The following is a 27,253-nucleotide window of genomic DNA, read 5'->3' as shown; positions in this document are numbered from 1 at the left end:
AGCAAATGAATGTGGGCAAGGGATTAACTAAAATGGACTAAACAAAGAGAGATGCAAGAGAAAAGAGAAAAGAATGGCCTATAAAAGAGGGCAGATGTAGAACAATAAAAGAGCCAATAAAGAAAAGAGGGAGAAAGAAACGGCAGAGAAAGAGAGAGGTGATGGCAGGATCCATATGGGGCCTCTTGGTTTTTGGGCAGCAAGGGGAGACATGCCAGGTAATGGCTTCCAGACACACACACACACACACACTCTAATTCAATTTTGAAATCTGACAGGACAAGGAGTGTGTGTGTGTGTGTGTATGTGTGTGTGTGTGTGTGTGTGTGTGTGTACCAGGTGTTCCTCATGTTATGGGGACAAAAAGCAAGTCCCCTTAACGTAAATCATTAATTTTAGGGTGAAGACTTGGTTTAAAGTTAAGGTAAGTTTAGGGTTATGTTGCGGTTAGTTCAGGGTTATGTTAAGGTTAGGGTAAGGGTTAGGCATGTGGCAGTTATGGTAAAGGTTAGGATAAGTCCCCAGGAAATTAATGTAAGTCAATGTAATGTCCCCTGAAGTGGTGGAAACACGACTGTGTGTGTGTGTGTGTGTGTGTGTCTATGTGTGTGTGTCTGTATATATACCAGAGGCCTTTCTTTCGCATACTCAAGAGGTCTGACTTCCTCTGCCCATTGGGAGTGGGGCCGGCTAGTCTGTGTGTGTGTGTGTGTGTAACAAGCACTGGGGGTTAATGTATGCTTTCAATCACAGCTCTAGTGGGGAGAAATCAGATCCCTGCAGCGTAGATGTGGACCCCCGCAAACACAATTCTACACACGGCATAAGAAAACACTTACAGATATGAGGTCGGGTAAGAATGCAGCAAATCTATTTATCTACGGTTTGAACATTAAACTGATTTTCATTAAACTGGAACAAAACATTCGGAGTGAGTCACCACTTTTCCTGCCCTTCCATGTATCATGTTAGATGGTTGACATTAAAGAAAAAGAAAAAGGGGGTATGGAGACAAAGGATAAAGACAAAGAAGAGAGAAAAAAAGTTTTTAAAACAGCAACCACAAGTGAAGAGAAAAAAAGAAAAAGAAATCGAACAGAGGAAAAGATGAAAAGAGAAGCAGAGAGGAAGACAGGAAGAGCTAATTAAACAGAGGAAGGATAGATATGGAGGAGTGGGAGGAGAGAAAGGGCAAGATGACTTAACTGAGATACACTGCCTGCTCAGGAATACTCCACCCTCAGTCTCCAACTCACACAAATACACACACGGCAGTTTCCCAATGAGGTAAATCCCCCAACATTCCCCCCCTATGTGCTGTCACAGCCCTCCCACTCCTGTTACTCATGTATGTGTGTGTGTGTGTGTGTGTGTGTGTGTGTGTGTGTGTGTGTGTGTGTGTGTGTCACCACTTTTTCTCTGACTTTCCAGTGCAGAGCAGAGAGACGGTGAGCTCGGCTGCAGAAAGCAGCAAGAGAGACAGAACTGCAGATCCAAAAACTAAGAAGTTCATTAGGAAAAATTGGGATTTTCACAGAAGAAGAAGAAGAAAAAAGAAAGAAGAGAAAATCTTCCATTAGGTTGCAGCTCATCTCTCCATCCATCACTTCTCACTGATCAGGGGATTTAAATTTTTTTGGAAATCTGCCTGCAAGTCAGCTGGGAAGAAAAGCATCCCCTTATATCTGCTCACAGTTTCTCCTTCTCTCTTCTCCTCTACATCTTCCTCCCTGGAGGCGGATTCCAAACACCAGACTGCCATTTTTACCAAAGTTTGGGGAAAATTTTTGAGTTCCAGCCAGGAGTGGCAAAAAGGGACAAGGGCATAGTGTTGCAGCAGCACTCAAAGGGGTGAGTTAAAATTTTGATGACACGATGAATGCACTAAAGGCAATAAGTCAATTTTGGACAAGTGGGTGCTAAATGAATATAATTTAATATAGTACTGTCTGCAGCCTTTTGATTTTCCCCTTTGTATTGGTTATATGTTGCATTAAAGGTCCTTAAAACAAAGCTACATGATCATAAGCATTGATAAAGCCTTTCTTCACAGGAAATCTGTAAGTAAAGTTTCCAAACTTAAACATACAAGTCAAAGTGAGAGAGTGCTATTGTTAATTGTGCGTAAAAGTGGAGTGTGTTGCACAATCTAACCATAATGTAGCGTCTCAGGGGAGTAAGAGTTGCTTGTTATGCTGTTATCCCTGCTAGACCTCAGTCATGTGTCGAGAGAGAGAGCGATTGTCCACTGCATATTGAGGTCTTAGAAAGAGAGAGAGAGTCACAGAAGGGAAGAAATAAATACGTGCAGAGGAGAGATGTGGAGTTTCATCTTTCTCTGGTTTTATCATCAAACGGCAAGGACAGACGAGAGCCAAATGACACACACATGCAACAGCACGCATTATATTCAAATGTTTCAGGCATATGCTGGAGTAAATGTACTCAGATGTTGCATGCATGTAGCGTACGCGAAGAAAGGATGTCAAACTAATTTATGGTGTCTTTCTCTCTCACATACACACATACGCACACACACAGAAAGAGATCTAAACAAACACATCTTTGTTTCATTGCACTCATCTGTTTAGTTTGCTCTTGGCTCAGATCACAGACTGATCCAATCATTCCCAGTGCTGCAATTTAATACAATACACACACACACACACACACACACACACACACACACACAAGCCAAACAAGACACATAATACACACAAAGAGTAGATGCATGTACAGCAGGACACACTTAACATAGAGACAACTCACTAATAAGGAAAATATAAATAAACAAATTAAATGTAATCAAGTGTATGCAATCTAACAAGTTTACTTGTTTTCTTGTTGCCCATCTTATTTGTTTAACCCAGACAAAACTTGCAAATCTATATGGTCTTTGGCAAGATCTCCATAAACTAACACCTGAAAGCTCCCAAGTGCAGCTTGTCTTTGGCCTCTGATCCGCTGTAGTAGCTAGAGGCTTGAAGTTCAAGTGCAGTGAGACAGTTGCTGTGAAAGATGATCAGGGTGTGTCTCATTCACTTCCCTTCCCTGGCCGCTGAGTGTCCAAAATCGTTCCCTATTCCCTGGCTAGTACGCTATTTTTATTTTCCCAGCATTATGCTTGAATGTCCAAATTCTCTGATTAAAATGTTTGTGCTATGTACAGCTGTCAGTGATGGAATACATGACAATGATTCATTAGTGCCTGAAGTTTTTTAATTCTGACCTATAGAGTACATTATTGAGGTGTATAAGATGATTGGCATTCATTAGTAAAGTACACCCATTAAATGAATTACTTAAAGCTGCACTAATCAATATTTTTATGTTAACAATTGATCACTTAATTATGCCTTATTATGCTTGTGACAGAGCCACAGATCCACAGATAACAATCACCCCACTCAGCAGTTCCACTCAACTCCATGGAGAGTTTTAGTATCTTTTAGCTCATTGTTTTGGTTTTGCACAACACATAGTTTCCAGCTGCATCAGTAATCCCACTGCATCGCTGTTTTTTACGCTACTGGCCCAGCACCAGACAGCAGTCAGAAAGGTTCGCTTCTAGCCAGTAGATATTAGACACAGTGCAGCATTTAACAGCTAAAGGGTCAGATGTTTCCCCAAGGAGCTGGTGGAAACCAAAACAGAGCTAATAGAAGAACATTATATTCATCAGGTTGCCAGAAACATGACTCCAAATGAAAGCTAGTGTTGCTCTGTGATTGCTGGATCAGTAAATTGTTGATGACGTTCAGGTGACTTCCAACTGAATTGAATTTTACTTGCCAATATGCAGTTTTACAGAAAGGGAAGTAAACAATGGACCTTACACCTGACATCTTGAACACATATTTCATCACTAAAACTAGTGACAAAATGAAGGGCAGGTTATTTCCTTGAAACTTGCAACCAGGTTCCCCATAACTTACATTTATTTTAAGGACTGCAACTATAAATACTGTAAATTGTAGTTTAGTTTGGTTTTTTTAAATATCTTGATATACTATTTAAACTAAACATGAATTGCCTTATTTAACTACTTAAATCAAACAAGTCACAACATAAATAGGCAACTGTTTTCTAACACATTAGCCAGACGAACTTTATAAGACTGTTTTCCGGCCTATGAGCTGCCGCCAAGTGGGAAAAAAAGACCCATTAATGCAGGTTGAAAAATATCAAGACTATATTATTTAGATGACTCTTTCTACATAATAATTCACCATAAATACCTAAATACCTAAAAAAAATACCTAAAATAAACAACAATTCATCCCAACATCAGCATTTTCTTTACTAGTTATTCTATATGTCTCATGTTGGTGTTAATGGTTTTCTCTCCAGACCCTGGCTCCTGTAAAGATGGCTGACGTGGTGCAGCCGGATGCCAACAGCCTGCAGATACCGGGTGAGACACACTAACATCAGACTATATGATTGATTACTATGGCAAACTGGTCAAAGTGACTCACTTCTTTCCGTTTATCTTTTGGAGCATGAACACGCTGACCTTTCCGTGTCCCTCTCCCACTTGGGAAAATTACTCATTTCGGATTCCAAAGACATTCCAGTCATTCCCTTTCAATACAAATATTTAATCTCATATCAAGAAAGTTCCAAGTGTGTTTACACCCTAACATGCTAACCTCCACAGTAAAAAAAAATAAGGTGTTCTCTGCATTTTTACATGTACAGTATGTTAATATCAGTAGCTGATGACAGTCAATACTGCCTCTTTCCTTCTGATAAGAGAGTTTTCCCATGCCTGCATATCGCTTCAAGCAGACTGATATTTTGGCGTTTCTTTTCATTTTCCAGTAAGTGCGTGTGGCGCTTTTCCAAAAGACACGTTCATAATGAGATCACAATAGTTAGCCACCAATGAGTGTTGAATTCCAGCTTAATAATTTCTCTTCTCTTCTTTTTCTTTAATTCCTAGGTGATAATTTGTCAGTCCCGTCTTCACCTGCCACATCTAGAAATGACTGCAGCATCACACCCCTCACACCCTCACCCTCGCCGGTAACTACGCGCACACACACACACACACACACACACACACACACACACACACACACACACACACACACACACACACACACACACTCACCACAGAAATTCTTACACACCCTTTCCTCTTTCTACGTATTTTTCTTTATATAGAGCTCCTAAACAGGCCCTGTAAAACCACATCCACTTCACAGTGTTATTAGTGGTTTATAATAACACTTACAGTTGCAGCTAAAAGCGAAGAGTACAAGTACCCAGTAACAGCTACAGTCTGTGGCAGAAAAATATACACACACTGGCACTACTACGGTAAAAAAAGAAAAACGTAACTTTCACAAGTATTACAGGAACTTTATGTGTTAGAAAACATGTAATTTCAGCAGAGAGGAGAGATCAAATGAGAGAAGAAAGCACTTTTTTTTATTATGATAAAAGGCAATAACAGTACACATCCAAAATGTTAAAAGAATAGTTTGACATTTACACGTAATCCACTTTAATTATCCAGTGTAAAAATGACATGTTGTGGTTTTCTACTAGAGATCATCACTACCATCAGTACCAGCTCTGATACACAAATCTCTCTCTCTCTCTCTCTCAGAGGGTGGAGGTCAGACCCAGGATGGCCTGTCCGTTCTCGGTTGTCGTGGCAATAGACTTTGGGACGACCTCCAGCGGCTACGCTTTCAGCTTCACACAGGACGCAGAAGCCATACACATGATGAAGTAAGAGTCTGTGTACTCTTCAGTTATATTCTACTGTACTCTATCATTTTCTATCCTTGACAGCTTTTTCTTCCAATCCACGCAGGCGCTGGGAGGGTGGTGACCCCGGCGTGGCCAATCAGAAGAGCCCGACATGTCTGCTGCTGACCCCTGATTTGCGGTTTCACAGTTTTGGGTTCGCGGCCCGGGACTTCTACCATGACCTGGACCCGGAGGAGGCCCGGCACTGGCTCTACTTTGACAAGTTCAAGATGAAGATCCACAGCACGAGTGTAAGAGAGAGACAGAAAGGAAGTTGATAAAGAAAGACAGTTTTATATATGACATCCACATTTAAAGGGGCACTCTGCCAATTTTACACATAGATAAATTCACCACTCATATTAAGGTGAACTGTAAAAACAGTTGTGTAATGTCGTCTGAGGCTCTGGAGAAGCTTTTCCAAGTCAAAGAAGATTACCCTGATGATGATGTCATCAGGGTTTTCTCAGCTTGGTCTTGACCGGGTTACAAAAAGAGATGTGGATTTGATGTTAACATTGAGCTGATAGGGAGAGTCTAACAAAGGAACGATATGGAGTTGCATTATGGAAAATGTAAGATCCAGTATTTTGGGAGCTTGAACCACACCAGGGCCTCTCCTTCATCAAATTTTGACAACTCTTTTTTCAATCTTCATCTTAAAAGTCTCTCAAATTTATGGAAGTACAAAGCTAATGGACTGAAGTACCCCAGAAGTTTAAAGGACAGTTATGGTACTTTTCAACCTGGGTTATATTCACATAATTGTGTCCACTATGTGTCATTGCACTCAGTGCCAACGTTTTAGAGATTTCAGAAATGCACCTCCAAGAGAATAACATACATTGGGGCAAACAGCACAAAACTCGATATACACAAGTCCACCATCCTTAAAGTTGCCCTTGAAATAGATCCATATGCAGTTAACTACAATAGCCAATCCAAGGGGCTAAGTTCTGTGTTTACTTTTGGTTGGACTTGAATCATTTGTATGAAGTTGATGTTTATTTGGAAAGCTATTAGAGTATCTCGCTGCCTGCCCAGATACAGTATATGTTGTTTTTCTAGACTCATGTATCCCAGATCTCTACAACAGAGGTGGCAAGTGCAAAGTTAGCATCACCCATTAGTTACAATGGACACAAAAACAGAGGAATTTTCCTTTAAGCAGCAGAAAGACAACTTCTTTCAGCACTGTGTCTGTGTTTGCTGCAGGACCTCACCATGGAGACGGAGCTGGAGGCTGTCAATGGTCGCAGGGTCAGAGCCATTGAGGTGTTCGCTCATGCCCTGCACTTCTTCAGGGAACATGCTCTAAAGGTACACTTTAAAACTCCCCTCCATGTGTTCTTCATGTGTTCTTCCATCTTTTCTTCAATGAAACCTCATATCTTGAATCCTAGTTTGAGTTTTACCCAAAAAACTATTTGACGGGTCACATTTTAGGAGGTGAAGGACCAGTCGTCATCAGTGCTAGAAGGAGAGGAGATCAGATGGGTGATTACTGTCCCTGCTGTGTGGAGGCAACCTGCCAAACAGTTCATGAGAGAGGCAGCATACCTGGTAGGAGGACACCTGCATGTACAGAAAGACGCATTGTTGACATGAAACAAACACTTTCTGATCTGACAGAATCAACACATTTCTCGTATTTTTATATCAAGTTTATTCTTTTAAATCAGCCAGAACTATTCTGCAACTGAAAAAGATGCTCATCTGGGAAAGTTCATCTCAACTACATCTTTTGATCAATTAATCTATCCATCCATTCATCTACCCATGAACATACTGTTAGCTTTTAAGTTTTTAGGTAATCTGAAGTATTAAATGTTGCTTTACATCTTTGACTATGGTGTAATTTTCCTATTTTATATTTCCTTATATCTGTTTTTATCCTTTTTGTACCCTAATTTGTTTTTTGTGATGCTGTAACACCTGATTTCCCACCCAGGGATCAAAAATGTTATTTTATTTTTTTCATTTTTTAAACTTAAAAAAACAAACAAAAATGATTTAATTACCAAAAAATCCACATAGCTTAAAACAATGCTGTTTTCTTCTTCAACTTCTTGAAAAGTTGGCATTTTGGAGATGAATGGTTTTCATGTTAAATCAGCTGCCAGTATCTTAACTATTGCAGCTCAGTGTAGTGTGCATAAATATCACCAAAACCAGTTGACTTCACTGATTCAGAACACTAGGCACAGTTTTCTACACACACACACACAAACACACACACACACACACACACACACACACACACACACACAAGGAGGATGACTATATGAGAGTGTGTGTGTATGAGACAGAGAATAAGGAGGAATAACAAGGAGATGGAAAGAAAGGCTGTGTATAAACCATGAGATAAAGTACAACACACACACACACACACACACACACACACACACACATAAACACACAGATCATAACACTGCACTCTTGCACTTTTGACTCTAGTCACCCGCAACACACACCCCTCCTTAGTGTACTGTACGTGTTACAATGACTTGTAGGAAGTGTGGACAGGAATGCAGGGGGTCCTATGACAATACACATCAATGAGAATGGACTGCCCTCTGTGTGTGTGTGTGTGTGTGTGTGTGTGTGTGTGTGTGTGTGTGCGCGCGCGCGTGTGTGTGTGCGCGCATGTGTGTGTGCGCGCATGTGCTTGTGTCTAATTGTGCCATGCATACGCAATGTACAACCTTTTAATTTATCATGCTTTCCTCCTTCTCTCGCCCTCTCTCTCTGTTTAATTTTATCATTTTCACACACACACACACACACACACACACACACACACACACGCACACATAGCTCAATTTGCTAACCATTATCTGCCATCTGCCGTTCACTCACCCGGTTATATACATAAACAGTGTGACACATACACACTTTCAGATGCACACTCACATATATATGCACACACACCCTGCGCTGGCTCGCTGTTTGAGGCTGTCGGGGTGTGTTTGCTTCCTACTGGTGATGATGTCATCAGGAGGGAACAATGAGGGAGACCGGCATACAAACACAGGAAGTCGAGACCAGACCCCCGCCCTGCGTACTCACACACACACGTTGTTCCAGCCGCTCAACTTTACTCCCAATTTACTAAGACTGGTGCTCATAGTATAGACCTCCTCTCCTCTCTAACATCACTATCATCATTTTCTCATCTCTCCCTTCTCCAACTTTCACCCTGTGTTTGTGTTCCTTCATATGTGTTTATGCTGTACAGCTGTCCTTCAGCATGTTTTACCCAATGACTCCTCCTCTATACAGCTCCTCTCCTCCTCCTTTTTTTTGATAACGTCCACGACTTAGCCTTGGCCCTCCATCCAAATCTCATCATATGTATACTTAAGGTTTGTTTTGTTTGCTGACATCTTTAAAAAACAAAAATCCTGTTAGTTTCCCTATGTCTAAATGAATACATACTTGTCAGTGTGTTTAGATAAAAACTTAAAAATATTTGCATTTTGTCTCCATCTTCATTGTGCAATGCTGTGGTGTTCCTGCACTGCACAAACCTGCAAAAACAAACTTTGGCCACAGTGTTGGTGCTGTTTTTTCTTTAACTTTATTTTAAAAAATGGCACTAAGCATAGATATATACACAACAGTGCAGTATCCACATGTACTTGTCTGTACTCATTTGTGTCATTTCATGCTGTATTTTGGTTTGTTGCAGCAGTCATGTTGTGAGAATTTGATGCTAAATTTCTGACTCTGTCACAATTTTGTGGCAGGCTGTGTTTAGTCGCCAGTCTTAAATTGACCGTGTGTTGTTTTAGGACCACGGTTTGGATTAACAACAAGGATTTCACCACATTTTTCTCATCAACTATTGTCTTGGAGAGCCTCAAAAACCAGGGTTTATAGGGGCCTTAATAACTTGACTTGACTTGAATTGAAGGCAAAAATATTGTGGTAAAAACAAAACTTGAGACTTTACAATGACTTAACTTGAGACTTGAAGGCAATTTTAATTGTGATATTAAATTTGATTATAAAGACGTGTGACTTGACCAACTTTCCTAGTCATAACAGGATAATAAAATTCTGCATCTTGCATTGTTCTCTATCTCTTCTCCCACCAGGCCGGTCTGGTCTCCCCTGATTGTCCTGAGCAGCTCCTCATCGCTCTTGAACCTGAAGCTGCTTCCATTTACTGCCGCAAGCTCCGCCTCCACCAGGTGATTGACCTGAGCCTGCAGCCGATCCCAAACGGCCTGGAACTGGACGGATCCCGTCCCTTCGACTCCAGCTTCAGACAAGGTATTTGAGAAAGGGGCAGAGTGTGTGTGTGTGTGTGTGTGGGTCTTCTTGTACACTATGTCATTAGCATAGGCATGAAACCACACTGTGTTCCTGGAAATGTTGTTGTTAGATTTCACTTGGGAATTGTGGGTTTCGCAAGGGATGAATCTGTGTTTGTGTGAGAGAAAGAAAGTGCGCTTTGGGTGAAGATCTGACTTCAGATACTGCTTGTGGTTTTGCCTCGGATGACTGTGCAGTTTGTGTGAGTGTGTGTGTTGTTGTACACAGTCACATATGACTTTGGACAGGCCATATGTGGTGTGTAAAGCACACAAAGCAGCAGGAGAGATGGAAACATGAACAGAGGGAGAAAGAGGAGAGCTGTGTTGAAACAGACCACAGGATTTGTGCAGAGCGAAGAAAACAATCTGCCAAAGCAACCATTAGTCACTAATTGTCCAACTATTTAGCAAATAAGCTCTTTGATGAATTTCACACTGTGTAAGAAAAACTTTGACCCTGTGAGGTAAGATTAAACTTTTTTGCTCCTGCAAGCACAAAAACTGTGAATCATCACAAAAAAGTGATTACAACAGTTTTGTGAGCAGTGCATATGAAAGGACATTGCGTTTCAAGACTACAGAGTATATAATTAAAAAGCATGAACATAATCTGTGTTCAAATACAAACAGCTATTTTTTGTATGATTTAAATTGTATTTCTATATAGCGAAGTATTCAACACGATGGTCATGCTTTTCAACTCACTATGAAGTATTTCAGGCATCCAGGGTTAATTTTTTGCATAGACAATGATAGGAGACTGAGTGTTGGAGCTTTTATAAGGCTTGGATGGACATAAAAGTCTCCTGGTTGAATCATCAGTACAAAAGATGAGCAACTGCACAAGAAAATGTGTGGTTCTTTGATAAAAAAAAAAAGTCAAACTACTTCCACTACCAAGGAAAAATAACCTGACGATACATGTTACATACAGATGAAGCAAAAGTTTACGCTTCGTAAAGAACCTGATGCTACATTCTGCAACTTAAATAAGTTCATTTAAGGATTCAGAGTTAATTTTAGATAAACTTGGCAGTATGTTTTGTTCAAATTCACAAAGCATTTTGTATTTGCTACAGCTCTGATTCACACCTCTGATTGGCTCCTTCTATAGCAACGGCGACTGAGACTCTTGGGTATTGTGGTATTCAAAGTCATCCACCGTACTAAAGTGATGGAGAAACATGTGTTAATTATTTTCCTACCTGGGGACAGTGAAACAAGCTGTAAACACAACACAGATATGTTATCACCCTTAACATATCTGATTTCATGAATGTGTTAGCTGACATATTTACACATCCAGCAGACACTATGCAACATTAACATTTTCTTGGAGTCGATTTCTGGCCAACGGGCAAATTTAAGTCCAATATTCACTCTCCTTTTAGCTCTGGTTTGGTCTCCACCAACTTTTTAGGGAAAATATTCGCTGCTAAATGCTCCACTATGTTCAGAAGCTAGTCGCTAACTTTGTCTGTCTGCTCTTAAATGGTGGGCAGGTACAGTACAGTTGGTTTGTCAGAGCTGTTTTGCTGAAAACAGCTGCCAGCTGATGCTGAAAATGACAAGATCAGTGGGCGTGAACCAAAACAATTAAGTTTCAGGCTTTAACAGCAAAACAGTGAGCTGAAAGATGCTAAAAGGCTCCATAAATCTGAGGGAAACTGCAAAGCTGGGTGGTAATTTTCTGCGGGTTTGTCTCTATGACCAACGCCTTTCACGTTACTCATAGTTATTTGATCCATTGTTAATATGAAAATATTGATTAGTACAGCTTTAAAATAAACTTTCAAAGGGGAATTAAAAGTGGGAAAAAATACAGAAACCGCATCTCCTCACACTTTGCATCTCTTAAGTACATGATCGCAAAAAGCTTATCTGGCAAAAGTAAGTGTATAATTTTCTAAATAAACTGTCAGTCATTGCGATAAGTCTACAATAAAGCTGTATACAATGTTTTTTGTGTTTGCAAAAGCCACTAAATTGTTGCAAAGAAACAAAGAGTGATTTCAGGCTGGGTAAAATAAGACTGATGCATAATTCAGCAAGCGAACATGCCGTCCAAAAACCCCCGCACAGCCCCACTTATACATATGCAGTCAGTGACACACACAAAGAACATTCACACACTCAACTCACACACACAAAGACACACACTAAACACAGGATATTGTAATTGGAACAAGGTGTGGTGAGACTATGATCTCACCCCCTCCTGGCCTGTCATTCTCCCTCTCCTTCACTCACTTTCATTTTTCTGTATTTTCTTTCATTCTTTCTAGCATTTGTGCTCTTCCTCTCTTTCTCTCTCTCTCTCTCTGTCCCTCTCGGTGACCTTTTTTTTTTTTTTTACCAGGTTGCACCCTTTGCAAAGTTCTGCAAAGACTTCCACCACACACAAAGACTTATTTGCAAACACACACACACTTGGCATCACGGTCATGGTTTTTACTATCTTTAGCTTTTCTTCCAGCTCATTTCTTCTCCAAAGATAGCACTGGGGAGTCATTAACATACACACACACACATACACACACACGTACACACACACACACACACACACACACCCACGTACACACACACACACACACACACACACACACCCACGTACACACACACACACACACACACACACACACGTACATTTTCTTTTCTGCTGTTTCATGTAAATGGTTTCCAGACTTGCGTTCCATTCATCACCCCCATACACACACACATACACACAGATGAAATCAAGGCCTGTATGATTGTGGTGTTTTTTGTTCAGCATCATTTACCATGTACATACACACACACACACACACACACACACACATTTGGGCACACATACATTACCCCCTGCGTCATCTAGGGGGTAAAATAACTGTACTTGTACTTGCTCTCAATACAATGCAGGTCATTGTTACTCAAAAACTATAATCTTTATAGATAATCTGTTCTCAGAAACATAATAATCCAATATAATAATAATCTTAATTTCTTTCTTCCTTATTCCACCACTTATCTATTTTTTCTCCTTCTCTCTTAGTCTAATTTTTGTGGCCTGTAGCACTCATGTGGTTTGAGGGAACCTTGTAAAAACCACTTTTACCTAAATTATACAAACACTTTACTCCAGACTGTCAAACCTTTGACTTATGACACACACTTAAACTCTCATACACACTTACATCAGACCAAAGGTTGGTTTTATCAAAAGACAGAGAGAAATAGTCTTTTTTCATTCAAATATCCTCCTCTTTCTTCTTTGATCTGTGATGATTTATCATCTTAAAGCCATTATGTCTCATTTCACAAGGTCACTTGCATGTACTGAGGCATATACATGTATGTGCTCTGTCAAACAGGCTGTCCAGTATTTTATATTTCTGACAGCTGTGTTTGAGTGTGTTCTGTTTTTCTTGGCCTCCACCTCAAGTCTCAACCTGCCATTCAGGCGGTTTACATGTCGAGAACGAATAGATGTGTGAGAGCGTTCTGCGTTTCCAACAAATTGCTCCTGTCATGCAAAAACATTAGGACCCTCATTTTGGTATGTTTGTCCTGTTTTACTTGGATGGAAAGACATTATATTATATGTTGGGTAAATGTCATGACCCCATGAGATATGAAACCTGTTAAACATAACTACATGTAGTATAAATTTTAAAAAAAACTGATCTTCATTAGCTTGAAAATGTTTGTTTTTGCTTGAGTGTAGTTTGCATAGAGCATCAGTTACGCAAGCTTAAGTGTCTGGCCTACAGTATGTTTATACAGAAATCCAAAAAAAGGCTTGACTGCAGGCAAAGTAGTACAAGGTGCTGAAAGGTGGTGGTGACTCTAAGGGGCCACAGCTGGAGAGAGTCCATAAGAATTCTCTGTGAATAATTTTGTTTAAAACCAGGGGGCCCATAGCAATATTTGAGGGAGTCAGAGCCTTCTTCTTGTGCCCTGGGGCCCAGATATGCTTGCTTTGCCCCCGAAGCAGGCGAAATAGATCCACCATTTTACTTTAGGGTCACTTGATTTGAAAAAGATGTAAGTTTTGAGTAGAAAATATTTCAGTAAAACCAGTTAGCTTAAATTAATATTTCAACCTTTTGAAAAACATGCTTATTTGCTTAGAGATAATCTCATGTATGTATTTTAAACCCACAGTAGCTGATTTTGTGGCCACTTGGGGGCAGCAGAAACAAGCTGTGAACCCATAACTGACATGTCACTTTTAAAGTTGATATTGCCTTTTTGCACATTCAGGATCACAGAGCAATATTAGCATTCATTTGGAGTCATGTTTCTGGCCACCTGGTCAATGTTAGTCCAATATTCACTCTCCTTTTAAGCTCTGCTTCTGGTCTTGACTGACTCCTTAGCAAAATATCTGGCCCTTATCCTCTAAATACTCCACAAAGTTCATCAGCTAGTTGCTAACTTTGTCTGCTGTTAAGAGCCAAGCAGGTAATATGCAGTGGGGTTTTTAGAGCTTTTTCGCAGTGGCTAAAAATGACTCTATATGAAACCAGAGAGAGTGAACAAAAACAGTAAGGTTGTGGGCCGCAGAACCAAAACAATGAGGTAAAAGAAGCTTTAAACAATGTGGAGGTGAGGGGAACTGTATAAAAGTTAATACAAGTGACCCTTTCCACATACAAGTAGTCATGTCATCCATTATTGATATAAAAATATTGATGATACTTTTATATAATTAGTATTATATAAAATATAGCCTCTTGAGGTGGGAAGTGATTATTCTAGCTTAACATGAAGACTAGAAACTCAGCTCTATCCATTTTTCAAAAATACACTTACCAAACAGAAATGTAAAAACAACTACTTGTGGATTTCGAGAGAGTAATGTGCTGAGACTATTTCTTGACAAACAACAGTAACCTCACAGTGACACCAAGACCCCAGCAGGTCACTACGCCCAGATGTTGTTTGCCAAAAAATAGTTACAGTACTTGACTCTCTCTAAAACCAACTGGTCATTTTTACATTTTTGTATAAGAATCAGACAAACGAGATACAATGTGCTAATTAATGAGCTTTAGAGGTGCTGGTAGGTGTATTTTATGAACTTTGGACAGTCAGGATAGCCATTTCCCCTTGTTTCCAGTCCTCATGCTAAGCTAAGCTAATTGCCTCCCTACTATGTATGATCATTCCTCACTGGTCAGAAATAGAGTCAAGAAAGACATAAAGATAAGATGATATGTAAATATCAAAGGTCCTCAAACTGAAGTACATCCTGTAAGTGTGTGTACTTAGTTTTGTGTGTGTGTGTGTGTGTGTGTGTGTTGCAGCGCGGGAGCAGTTGAGACGATCCCGACACAGCAGGACCTTCCTGGTGGAGAGTGGAACCGGAGAGCTATGGTCAGAGCTGCAGACTGGTAAGACTGTCTGTGTGTGTATGCATGTGTGTGTGTGTGTGTGTGTGTGTGTGTGTGTGTGTGTGTGTGTGTGTGAGAGAGAGAGAGAGAGAGAGAGAGAGAGACAGACTGGCAGACCCCACATGTCGGAGATATTGATGATTTTGACCTATGAGGATGACTATGGGAAGCAGACACACCTAATGTCTCATTTCTACTGACCCTCACATTCTTACTTTTCCTTTCTGTGAATTATCATCTGCTTGTCTTGCACAACAACTAGAGAGAGACTAACCAAGGGACAAATCAAATTCACCGCTGCTTTAACTCTCCGCGTTTTCTTTCTGTTGAGCCATGACAACAATCTGAGGAGCCATGCGTCCCTGCTGACCTTTTCTGCTCCCTTTCCTGTCCATACACACACACACATACACACAGGAAGGACCCAGCCCATGGGACTCTCTGCCTCTTCACTCCAAATAAACCCAAGGAGCATAAACCCTGTTTTATCCTCCTTCTTTTGCATTTTCTTCTCTCATTCTTCTGTGCATTTCTCGTTTTTGTACATTTTTGTTCCTTGAAATTCTTTCTTTTTCTCTCTCACTCTCATACTACCACTCTCTCTCTCATGTTCAGGGTGTGGTCAGCTGAACTCAGGGTAGCTAAGCCAAAAACAGCCCCTTATCGCTGGACATATCATAAACACGCACAAAAACACACGCACAGAGGGAGCGCAGCAACCACAGATGCCTGAAGGTTGTTTATGTTAGAGAGTCCGCTGGTTGAAGAGTTTCAGGACGTACACAAACTAATTTGAAACATGACACTCTAACATACCACAAAAAATCAAGACACGTTATCATTCACAATTTCCTCCCACAAATTAAGGAGAAACATCTTGTTCTGACAAAATATTTCCTGTAATCCAACTGAAAGAGATAAGCTTTCCCAAATCACTAAAGGTCATTAAAATGTGTTTATGTGTGCTCTCTTCCTGTAGGTGACAGGTATATTGTTGCAGACTGTGGAGGAGGAACAGTTGACCTGACTGTCCATCAGATCGAGCAGCCACAGGGAACACTCAAAGAACTCTACAAGGCCTCAGGTACAATTTCTTTACAATCTTCTAAAGCACAAAAATAACCAAATTTCTGAGTTTCTAAAGCTCTACTTTGTCTCTCCCAGGTGGTCCATACGGTGCCGTCGGTGTAGACCTGGCCTTCGAAGCCATGCTGTGCCAGATCTTTGGCGATGACTTCATCCAGAGTTTTAAAGCCAAGCGGCCAGCGGCTTGGGTGGACCTCACCATCGCATTCGAGGCGAGGAAACGGACGGCGGCGCCGGGCAGGGCCAACGCCCTCAATATCTCCCTGCCCTTCTCTTTCATCGACTACTACAAGAGACACCGGGGGCAGAGTGTGGAGGCCGCCCTGAGGAGGAGCAAGTGAGTGTGGGCTGAGTGGAGTGTGTGTGTGTGAGAGAGAGTGATGATAGATTGAGTGCGTGATTAAAACCCTTCTCCTCTGTGTGTGTGCGTCAGTATGAACATAGTGAAGTGGTCATCCCAGGGGATGCTGCGGCTGACACAGGAGGCCATGAACGAGCTCTTCCAGCCCACTATCGTCAATATCGTCAAACACATTGGTGAGAAACACACACACACACAAGATACATGTACAGACAACAGGGTGGCACACATCCACATGCATATATATGCACAGACAGATTCATACATACAGATACAGACACTCAGAACAAATTGCTTTCTTAACTCCTTCCTCTTTCTCCCTTTTTTCCACTTCATATTATCATGTTTTCATATTTTTACCAAGGTAAGAACAATGCTGTTCAATCTCAAGTCACTGTAAGTTAAATCCACCCAGAGATACCTAAAAATTGAGGTGGTAGACCTGCACTGCTGTACATAAAGAATGAGAAGATAATCCTAAGTGACTACAGGAGTCAACCCCCAAAAGCAGACATTTAATGGTATATGGAGACGTACAGTACATTGTACTAAAAGCAGCACTAATAATTTTTTGGGCCACTTGGGAGCAGAACTCTGCAACAAGCAGAACATCACATTTGACCTTTCATGGCCTTATTAAGTTGAAATGGCTAACTTTTGTTGCTTATTTACACATCTATTAGACACAGAGCAACATCAGCATTCATTTGGAGTCCTGGTTCTGACAACCTGACAAATCTTGAGTCCAATATTTACTTTGCTCTTAGCTCTGTTTTTGTTTATTTCTCCAATAACTCTTGAGGGAAGCATCTGGCGCTTTAGCTGCCAAACACTCCACTTGGTTCACCAGCTAGCTGTTCACTTTGTCTGTCTGCTAGGGAGGTAGCTTACAGTGGGATTATCTGAACTTTTTTTGCAGAAAACAGCAGCCTGTCTGAACCAAAACAATAAAGTTGCAGGTCGCAAAAATAAAGCTGCAATTGCAAAAACCAAAACAAGCAGCTAAAAGAGTCTAAAAAGCCAATAGACCTGAGGAGAACTGCAGAGTTGGGTGATAATTTTCTGTGGGTTTGTCACTATGAGCGACTCCTTTGACATTATACGTAGACATTTGCGCCACTGTTTGATATAAAAATTTTGAATGCGCAGCTTTATTTTGCAGATATGGGAACAGGGTATATTTTGATTCTCCCACACTGCCCAAACCTCAGACCTCACAGGATAACAAGTTGCCAGAACTTGTGTCTGCGTCACTTAGATTATACATCCTGGTTTGCTTGTAAGTGGACAGTGTGAAATGTAAAAGGAGGAAATAAAGTTCAGTGCTCAAAAACAAACTGCACTTTTCTGCCATAGCTGAGACCAAACAAAACAAACTTCAGCCACAATGGCATTTCTTAGAATCCCTTTCCTAGATGGTGGTGACTTCATTGTTTCTTTGTTTTTTTAACCTTGTCAAGACAGAATGAAGGCAGACACATGGAGAGTGTCTGTTTTAAATCAGTCACATTCCAGTTGTGCGTTCAAATCCCGGGTTTGTTTGGTTTTGTTGCATGTAGCTTTGCTGGCCTTTGCTGGATCACCATAAGGCAAAGAGTGAGAGGCAAAGAAGAGTTTTGCATGTTTTAAACTAAAGAAATACTGATCGATTCTGGAAAGGAAGTGGAAATGATGAAACATCCAGAGGACGCCAGCCTCTCCTATATCTCGATCCCTTTTCTTTACTCACTTCCGCTCCTCGCCCATCATTTCAGTGGGGCAGTTTGCCATTCGTACACTCCACTTAAGTTTAATTATTTTTAAAGAGCTTCTTTTTCCGTCTCCTATCTGACAGAGGAGCTAATGGCGAAGCCGGAGGTGCGTGGTGTACGTTTCCTCTTCCTGGTTGGCGGGTTTGCAGAGTCACCCATGCTGCAGAAAGCAGTTCAGAGAGCACTGGGACGGACGTGCCGCATCATCATCCCCCATGACGTCGGTCTGACCATACTGAAGGGTGCTGTGCTCTTCGGACTGGATCCCACTGTGGTGAGGGTTTAGGAGCACCTGCTAGTCCTGGAGTGGAACTTTGACAGCTGATTTAACAATATCTCTCTCTCACAGGTTCGAGTGCGACGATGCCCCTTAACCTATGGCGTGGGCGTCTTGAACCGGTTCGTGGAGGGGCGCCATCCCCGCGACAAACTCCTCATCAAGGACGGCCGCGAGTGGTGCACCGACATCCTCGACCGCTTCGTCTCCGTCGACCAGTCGGTGGCTCTAGGTGAGGTCGTGAGGCGCAGCTACACGCCCGCTCGTCTGGGCCAACGGAAGATCATCATCAACATCTACTGCAGTGTGACAGACGACGTCACATACATCTCCGACCCCGGAGTCAGGAAGTGCGGGACGATAACTTTAGACCTACCGGAACCGTTACCGTTACCAGGAGCAGTGGGAGGAGCCGCAGGAGGAGGACTACCAGAGCGGAGGGAGATCAGAGCGACCATGCAGTTTGGAGATACAGAGATCAAAGTCACAGCCATTGACATCATGTCTAACCGCTCTGTACGGGCCTCCATAGACTTCCTGTCTAACTGAGGAGCGGCAGGAAGTGCAGACAAGGATTTGAAAACACAGAAATAACTGATTCTAGGAATGATAATTATAGAAAAAGCGGTACTTTGGGAGTGGGCACCATATTGTTTTTTTTTGAAGGAACATGAGCTTTGCATTCAATGTAGAAACTCACATCCTATAATTGAGATATTTAGGCTTAACATTTAGAAAAATATCATGAAAGGAACATTTTTAAAAGCTAAAGCTAAATAAAAATTTGACTGTGTCAGTATCTCCACAACTGACCAGTAGGGTGCTGCCTCTGCGCAGAAAAGAAGAAATGAATTTGGGAGAGTTTGTCACATGACACCATATAAAGGAACACTTGTGTGAACGCTACGAAGACGGAGGCTGAGTACAAATCCCTGCTGCAGTGAACCAAACACATACCTTTTAATAATTCCAAGTATTTGGACTTAAGTAGACAGTTTGTCTCTTATCTGTACTATACTACCTAGAGTGAGACTCACTCATGTCACTGCTAAATATAAAGACTGTTGCCTTTTAGCTTATATAATGAATGACACAGGGGCATCTCTCTATTTCTGATCTGATACCTCATTTAAATCCTATTTCGCCATCTATATATGAGATATTGATACTACCTGAACTGCAGCCTTGTTTCTCTAATGTGGTCATGATTGTGCTCCATCTAGTGGTAGAAAGAATGAACTACAAGCTGGAAAAAAAGCTCTGGATACATCAAACACATGTGAATGTCCTATACTAGGAGGAACTGTGGCATTATTGCACCATTTTAATGTGTCTTTTATTAAGTATATGTCCCATGTACATCCATGTCTAAAACAAGTGTCAGCGTTGGCTTTATGCTGAATTAGTTGGGTTTAAAAAATCAGGGCAGTTGATTTTTTTCTGTCCATATCAGATTAAGAACTTAAACTGTGTGACAGTTTAAAAAAAATCTTATTCCAGAGTTTTTTTTTCTGGAGCTTTCAGCCACATCTTATGGTTGAGTTTGCTCACTGGTTTAGCTGTTATCATGTGACACCAGTATTCAGTTATAGCTTATTTTTTGTACAAGTTAATTTTTCTAAATATTCTCCACTCCGAAACAAAAACAGGACCAAAAATGACCAAATTTGGAGTTTTTGGTTTAGCCAGAAACCAAGCTTTGATGTTTGACAAAAAATCCTAACTCAAGGTCAACTTACTCAGCTTTCCTTAGCTATCAACCACATCTTGAGCCATTGGAGATTGTGAAGTTGTCATAGCGATAGCTCAGTTGTCTTCATGTGATGTTGTAACTTGTTCAAATGTGACTGAAATTTCATAAAAATATGCTAACTTAATGACAACTGAGCAAACTCCACCTGCTGAGGAAGACTGCAAAATGTTGTTAAAAGCTCCAGAAAAAGCTGGTTAGTGGAACTTTTGGGCAGTTTCCAAGACAAAGAATGAACTTACACACTAAAATTTTGATGTGATGTCCAACTATACATGCAGTTAATAATTAACCTATTAAAAAAAATCAAGTGAGCTTCTGTAGAAGGAAGTCAAGTGGGAGAGAGTGTTGGCACTAAGTATCAAATCTTCTTTTAAAATGAAAAAAAGAAACTTTCCTACCATCAAATATCATCCTGTGTCACATATTTATGTTGCGTATGCTGTAATAAAGTGTATCCATGTTTATGTTTCATGTATAAAGTAACAAAAAGATTAAGAACCACTATATCATGTTCAACATGTTGCCTTTAAGTTTCTTTTGATTTCTTTTCCAGTTCATCATCATCATCATCTCAACTTTATCATTCTCAACCTTAAAGACATTGATAAAACAAACGGTATATAAACAGTAACTCCAAGCTTTTCCTATTTAAAAAAAACCAAAACTTGTCCAGAACATCTGCCATTAACATGTTGATATCAGGAAGCATCATATTACTGTATGTATGTTTAAATAATACACATGAACAGTCAACAGTATGATTTCAGCTGTGAATTTATTGATAAGAATGGTCCAATAAATAGGTTCACACAGCATGACCAATGAATGGTTCAGAACTACTCAACATCTTTTTTCATCTTTCAGTGCTTTACTCTCCATGTTACACATCAGTTTGTCACAAACAAAAAACCGGATCAGACATTATGGAACAGCTCATTCAGGTCAGAGAGGAAGATTTGGCTTGAAGTGGACAGGAGTGTGTTTCTTTCAAATCAGAAGGGGGAACTGCTGTCATTCTGCTTGTATTTAAACATCGTTTCTAAGTAAAAAGACTACAAGTAAAGATACAGTGTTCAATAACACAAGGAAGCTTCAAAATGTTATCAAACCAAAGCCTCAGTAACAAAAGACTACAGGTGGAAAAAAGTAAAGAAAACAGATGAAATGTCTTAAAGCACAAAGAACCTGTCTTGTAATTGCTCATTCAAATTCCCCCTTTTGTTTGTGTTTCACTCCACCTGCCATTTGCAATGTGTGTATGACTGGTTCATCACCTCATTTTATCTAGAATTCAAATCCAAATGCAGGTTAAAAAATCCAAACTACATTTAAACAAAATCTTTTTCTGTATCTGGAGCATCCTGAAGACACTATCTTCAATCTGCATTTGGATTTTAATGTTAGTTTAAAATGGGGTTTTGTTCTCGCCTCCTCTTAGTGAGCATGGGGTCTCCCTCTGCCCCTGCCGGCGCCCCCTGGAGGTGCATCCACAGAGCTGCGGGGGTTCTTGATGGTCTCATCCACTGACAGGATGAGGCAGGCCGCCTCGGATGCTGCCGTCAGAGCATTGATACGCACGATGGACGGCTCCCAGACGCATGCAGAAAAGTTGTCTGCGATGTCTTCGTTGTTGATGTCCACACCGTACCACATACCGCCCTGAACCGAAACGAGCAAAGTTACAAAGTTGACTTAATTTTCCTGTCAGTTCCACTTAGAAAACTGAAGGCCCTAAAAGCGTGTGTGTGTGTTTTCGTTTCTTACCTGTGCGTGTTTGGCGCGCAGTTTGTTCAGGATGTTTGTGGCGTCAAAGCCAGCGTTGTCACAAAGCTGTCTTGGGATGACCTCCAGGGCCTTGGCGTACGCTCCGATCAACAGCTGCTGTTTTCCGGGGATGGTCCTGGAATAATCCCGCAGGTACTTGGAAAGCTCCATCTCCACGGCTCCTCCACCTGCTACAATGGCGTCGTTCTGGAAATGGGTTCAATACAATCAGTTTATTTGTGTCAGTGTGCACAGATTAGCCAACAAATAGGTGTTCTTCTCCTCAGACAGTTTGACTTGTCATTGTGGGAAGAGCACAAGTGTTACTAATAACATCAACGATGGCTGTTGTTTTACAATACATACATACATACTATGCAAAACTAAATCAAATTGCATCAAATATTGGTTGAATCCGATTTGTAACAAACATGCTACAAGTTTCCATAAATGTTGCTTTAATCAAAGGCAAAAAAGATTAAAATTAAAAACATCTAGAGATCACTTTGTACAAATTTGCGGACAGATTTCTCAAACTCCTGCATCCTTTGAACTCAACATATAAATCATCAGCGTAAAATGAATGACGACACTGTGCATTCATAATGGCTGCACATCTCTCTCTCACTTCCTGAAAAATGTGCACACACGCCCCACGTGTAAACTGACCTTGATGGCTCTGCGCACGATCATGATGGCATCATGCAGCGATCGCTCCGTCTCCTCTGTAAACTGTTCTGCTCCACCTCTCAGGATGATGGTGCATGTCTTCGCCTTGGGGCATCCCTTAAAGAAGTTATACCTGCGAAGACAAGGAAGGCGTGAGCTGTCTCAAGTACTCATGATGCCTGTTATTTTCTGGAGAGGATGGAAAAAAGCTCTTACCTTTCTCCTCCGACCTGGACCTCCTCAAACAGTTCACACTGTCCCAGGACGTCGTCTGTCATGGCGCTGACTGAGGTCTGGATGGAGCCTCCGCAGGCCTGGAGGTCACATTACACACAATCAGTCTGATTCAATGATTTTTCAAGGTACTTTTACCATCTGGATTCATGTTTTCTGGCAGAAATATGAGTTTCTAAACACAAAAGGCGATTTAATAAGTAAGGAACATTTCTATACACGTTAAGAACAGACTAACTGAAAAAAACAAAATAAATCACAAACTACATTCTTTCAGTCAATAAATTTTAAATATTAAACTCTGTATGCGTTGAACATTGAGTTAGCCTGTTAGCTGAAAGTCATAACTTTGTAATAGAGGGTCAGTGTGTGCATGTCTCCTACCATCATGGTCCTCTTCAGATCCTCCTCCTGAACTCTACCGGCGCAGAACAAGTCTCTGTCAGCAAAGTACTGGGTGGCCACATCACCGATAGGCAACTTGGACAAAACCACCTTGGCTCCTGACTGATAGATTTTCTCCAGTTTGTCGTACAGGATGTTCCACTCTGCGTCCACGATGGCCTGGTAGTCCTGCAGACAAGTGCAAATAAACAGTTATTGAGGATGAGAAATTAATTACAGTACAAGATTTTAAAAGGCTTGTTTCACATCCTGGTCCTGTGTTTAGGGACTTCGTACCTCCACAGATTTCACGCGGACCTCAGCGTTGTCCTTCTCAGCCTTCAGCTCCAGCTCCACGTTGAGCAATGCAATCTTTGGATTCTCATAGGATTTAGGCTGCATCTCAAACCCGGCGTAGGAGAAGGTCTTCTTGAAAGCAACCCCAGACACCAACTGGGAATCCTGCGAATTATATAGAGAAAGTATGACATTGAGGTATTTGGAATAACAAAATGAAAAGGAAAGAGAACAGGATGTCTCAACGCAACAAATGTAAAGGAGAAGTAGACGTAAAGAGATACCAACCTCAAGGCCTCCTCCCTGGACCTTCTTGATGCCAATCATCTTCAGAGACAGCAGCTCATCCAGAGACATGACGGCATCCACCACCATCTTGGAGAAGAAATCCTTTTGACCAGCAATGAGCTTGGAGTTAAGCGCTGTGGCTGCACACTTCTCCAACAGCTGCCTCTGCTCTCTGAGAGAATAGAGAGGAGAGTACATTCAAAAATGTACTACTACTGTATTTTTAACAGCTCAATTTAACTACAACCATATATATAATTATTATACAAATATTATATATTGTCAATAGGATAGATCAAACAGTAAATGTCAATTATTAGAGAGTGAGTGAGCACTTACTGCTTGTCGTCTTTCTTCACAGGGACGGCGATCTCCTTGATCTTGTTGACGGCGAGGTTGGTGGCAGTACGGAACGCTCTGATGATGGTCTGAGGGTGGAGACCCTCCTCCACATACGGTTTCAGCTGCTTCAGGAACTCAGCAGCCAGGAGAGTGACAGAGGTGGTGCCGTCTCCAACCTATCAGTACGAGGACAAGAAAAAATATGAAAACTTTTTGTGATATATCGTTTTCTGTCTTGGTTCAGTATGAGAGTTATGTGATTGATTTTATACTGGAAACAGATGTCCACTGCCTTGATTAAAACAGATGTGGCCTAAAACCTGAGAGAAACACACACACACACACACACACTTCTCACCTCAGCATCCTGGGAGCGAGCGATGTCCACCAGGGTCTTGGCTGCAGGGTGGACCACATCCAACAGTTTCAGTATGGTGGCTCCATCGTTGGAGATTGTGGCCTTACCTGCAAAACACAAACATCCACACATTTTTGATGAGGGTTCTGTAGTCTGACCTATTCCTCCCTCTGTCCCCTTTCATCGCTCTTCTCCTCACCTCTGCCATCCACCATCAGTTTGTCCATCCCTCTGGGCCCCAGGGTGGTCCTGACAGCCTCGGAAATCACCTGGAAAAGAAAATGATGGGTACTCTTAGGCATTTTTACTTAACACATACCACACACACACACACACAAACATACACAGCTAAGCAGAGACGAACTAATTTTCTGACCTGGCAAGCATTGATGTTACTGATGAGCTGGGGAATGCCCTGAGACGTGTCCGTCCCCTCCTTCAGCAGGATAACCTGTGTGGGCTGGGTTGACAGAAGAAAAGAGGAAGAGGAAAAACAAAAGGGAAAGGAGAAGAGATCAAGTAAGCTGAGCTCAATCCAGTATTTGTGAGTGTAGTTATCACAAAAATTAATACTTGCACACCTATGCCAGCATAGTTTGCTTCTTTATGAATAATGAATACACTTGTTAAAATAATATAAGTGCAATAAAAGCTTTTCAAGTAAAAAGACAAAGAGTAATTTATTAATGAAATCTGCACGAAAGATGAACAGACGGACCAGAAAATCATACTGAGCAAATAGTGCAATTTCATTAAAAGTACAGAGTATATTCTATAACATGATATGTATCATTATCTGTAATCTATAACCTGAAATAGTAAAACAAATCCAGGCTGAATAATTCAATATTTTACATCACCTTTCAGTGTCACTACCATCATATCAAGGTAATCATTATATGAGATATTGTTTGGTAGCATAAATTCTGGTATTCATATTAATTTAAGCAAATTGTGATTACAAACAAATCAAGTTAGTTACTTGGGAAGTGTGAAGCCAAATTTAGTACAGTTATTTATTCATTGCATCATGCACATCTAAGTGTCCAACCCACAAGGACTCAACAGACACCAAAATATAGTTGCAGTGTTGAAACATTTGTCAAAACATATACTTTTTTTTTTTTTTTTTTTTTTTTAAATCCACCACACATGGTTCCCTACCTGAAACACATCAAGTTTCTTATAATCATTCATCCAGAAAATGTCATGAAATGAAGGACATTTACTAAATATCACTTAAGTCATCAGTATATATTAGCATAGTATTAGCCAAACTTCCAAACCCCAGTATAAATTCAGTCCATGACCTAAAATGGTTAAACACACCCAGGCTGAGGCTGGTACAGAGGTTGCAGGGTGTGATGCTTTTGTTGTTGCCCATCAGGGATGCAGCTTATGTGACTCTGTCAAATGCAAACGTCTATTTACAGTCACTTGTGCTTATTGTAGTTAACTAACAACATGTCATTACAACTTATCAAAGCATTCACACACAAAGACACACACACCGCTATTTCCTGACCACTGATCAGCAAACCTTTGCTAGTGACAGTGACTCAGTTAATTCACTTTATCAGGCCTTTGCCCGATAATCTGCATGTTAACGCTTACGTTAGCCATCTTTATTTATGAAACGTAAACTATTGACAGATATAACCACTGAATGACAAGTAACCATAGCAATAAATTGAAATCAATTAGCTCTCCAGGCTGCTTCCAATGCAACCACTTCATACAAAGAGGCTAAACATACTGCAGCTAACTCGCTAACAACTTCACCGACAAAACAGCACAATATACCAAAACTAGTGAAACACACTTAGATACCAGTTCCAGCTCTTACTAGCTGAGCGTGCTTTATTCAGTATTAGTATTTTCAGTGAGCAGTATTACTTAAAATATTAGTTAGCATCACCGTTAGCATCGTATACGCCCCATTGACAACACAGTCTGGCTCACAATTAAACCTTTTCAAAGACTAATCTCCACAAAATAATCACTTCCAGAGACCATCGACAGATAATACTTTAATTTAAGAGTAGTTTCGGTATGAATGCGAGCAAACAAACGGGAGGATTGAGACGGATTTAGAGTGTGAGTGTCGGGCATGAATGCTAACTCACTCACCATCATCTTTGCGGTTCCTTCGAGAAGCTTTCCACCGGCATCCTTTCCCACAATGCCTTTCGAAAAATACAGCCGCTCCGGGGGGCGTTCAAGAGTGTA

General features: G+C 40.9%; 2 protein-coding genes across 3 annotated transcripts; one reads left to right on the top strand and one right to left on the bottom strand.

The window, feature by feature from the left end:
• Positions 1-1,424: 1,424 nt before the first annotated feature.
• On the top strand, positions 1,425-21,818 carry hspa12b (heat shock protein 12B). The gene is made up of 14 exons (XM_044341103.1): positions 1,425-1,851; positions 4,351-4,414; positions 4,946-5,028; positions 5,618-5,742; positions 5,828-6,014; positions 6,979-7,083; positions 7,210-7,326; positions 9,864-10,041; positions 15,374-15,460; positions 16,440-16,544; positions 16,625-16,883; positions 16,980-17,083; positions 18,742-18,932; positions 19,008-21,818. The coding sequence occupies exons 2-14, from the start codon at positions 4,369-4,371 to the stop codon at positions 19,482-19,484; spliced, it is 2,064 nt and encodes a 687-aa protein (XP_044197038.1). The 5' UTR covers positions 1,425-1,851; positions 4,351-4,368; the 3' UTR covers positions 19,485-21,818.
• cct7 (chaperonin containing TCP1, subunit 7 (eta)) lies at positions 21,445-27,253 on the bottom strand. 2 transcript variants are annotated; one of them, XM_044341104.1, is made up of 12 exons: positions 27,155-27,253; positions 25,401-25,484; positions 25,224-25,293; positions 25,025-25,131; positions 24,664-24,842; positions 24,325-24,496; positions 24,037-24,201; positions 23,740-23,928; positions 23,338-23,435; positions 23,122-23,254; positions 22,453-22,659; positions 21,445-22,347 (listed from the first exon to the last, which is right to left on the bottom strand). In XM_044341104.1, exons 1-12 carry the CDS (start codon positions 27,158-27,160, stop codon positions 22,123-22,125), a joined length of 1,635 nt encoding a protein of 544 aa, XP_044197039.1. In that variant the 5' UTR covers positions 27,161-27,253; the 3' UTR covers positions 21,445-22,122. The 2 variants fall into 2 exon arrangements, with proteins under 2 accessions (XP_044197039.1, XP_044197040.1); XM_044341105.1 differs by lacking the exons at positions 25,025-25,131; positions 25,224-25,293; positions 25,401-25,484; positions 27,155-27,253 and having other exon boundaries at positions 24,717-24,778.

This window comes from Thunnus albacares, chromosome 22, assembly GCF_914725855.1.
Source record: "Thunnus albacares chromosome 22, fThuAlb1.1, whole genome shotgun sequence".
Taxonomy (NCBI): domain Eukaryota; kingdom Metazoa; phylum Chordata; class Actinopteri; order Scombriformes; family Scombridae; genus Thunnus; species Thunnus albacares.
The sequence above is the reverse complement of the archived record's forward strand: the minus strand, read 5'-3'. Positions and strand labels throughout refer to the sequence as shown.

Excerpts from the sequence above, each read along its gene's own strand:
- cct7 (XM_044341104.1), bottom strand. Across the intron at positions 23,929-24,036 it reads TCCGCGTGAAATCTGTGGAG|GACTACCAGGCCATCGTGGA; the intron begins GTACGAAGTCCC and ends ACTTGTCTGCAG. Across the intron at positions 22,348-22,452 it reads TGCGCGCCAAACACGCACAG|GGCGGTATGTGGTACGGTGT; the intron begins GTAAGAAACGAA and ends GTTTCGGTTCAG.
- hspa12b (XM_044341103.1), top strand. The coding sequence starts at position 4,369 with ATGGCTGACGTGGTGCAGCCGGATGCCAACAGCCTGCAGATACCGG. Across the intron at positions 16,545-16,624 it reads AGAACTCTACAAGGCCTCAG|GTGGTCCATACGGTGCCGTC; the intron begins GTACAATTTCTT and ends TGTCTCTCCCAG. Across the intron at positions 18,933-19,007 it reads TCGGACTGGATCCCACTGTG|GTTCGAGTGCGACGATGCCC; the intron begins GTGAGGGTTTAG and ends TCTCTCTCACAG.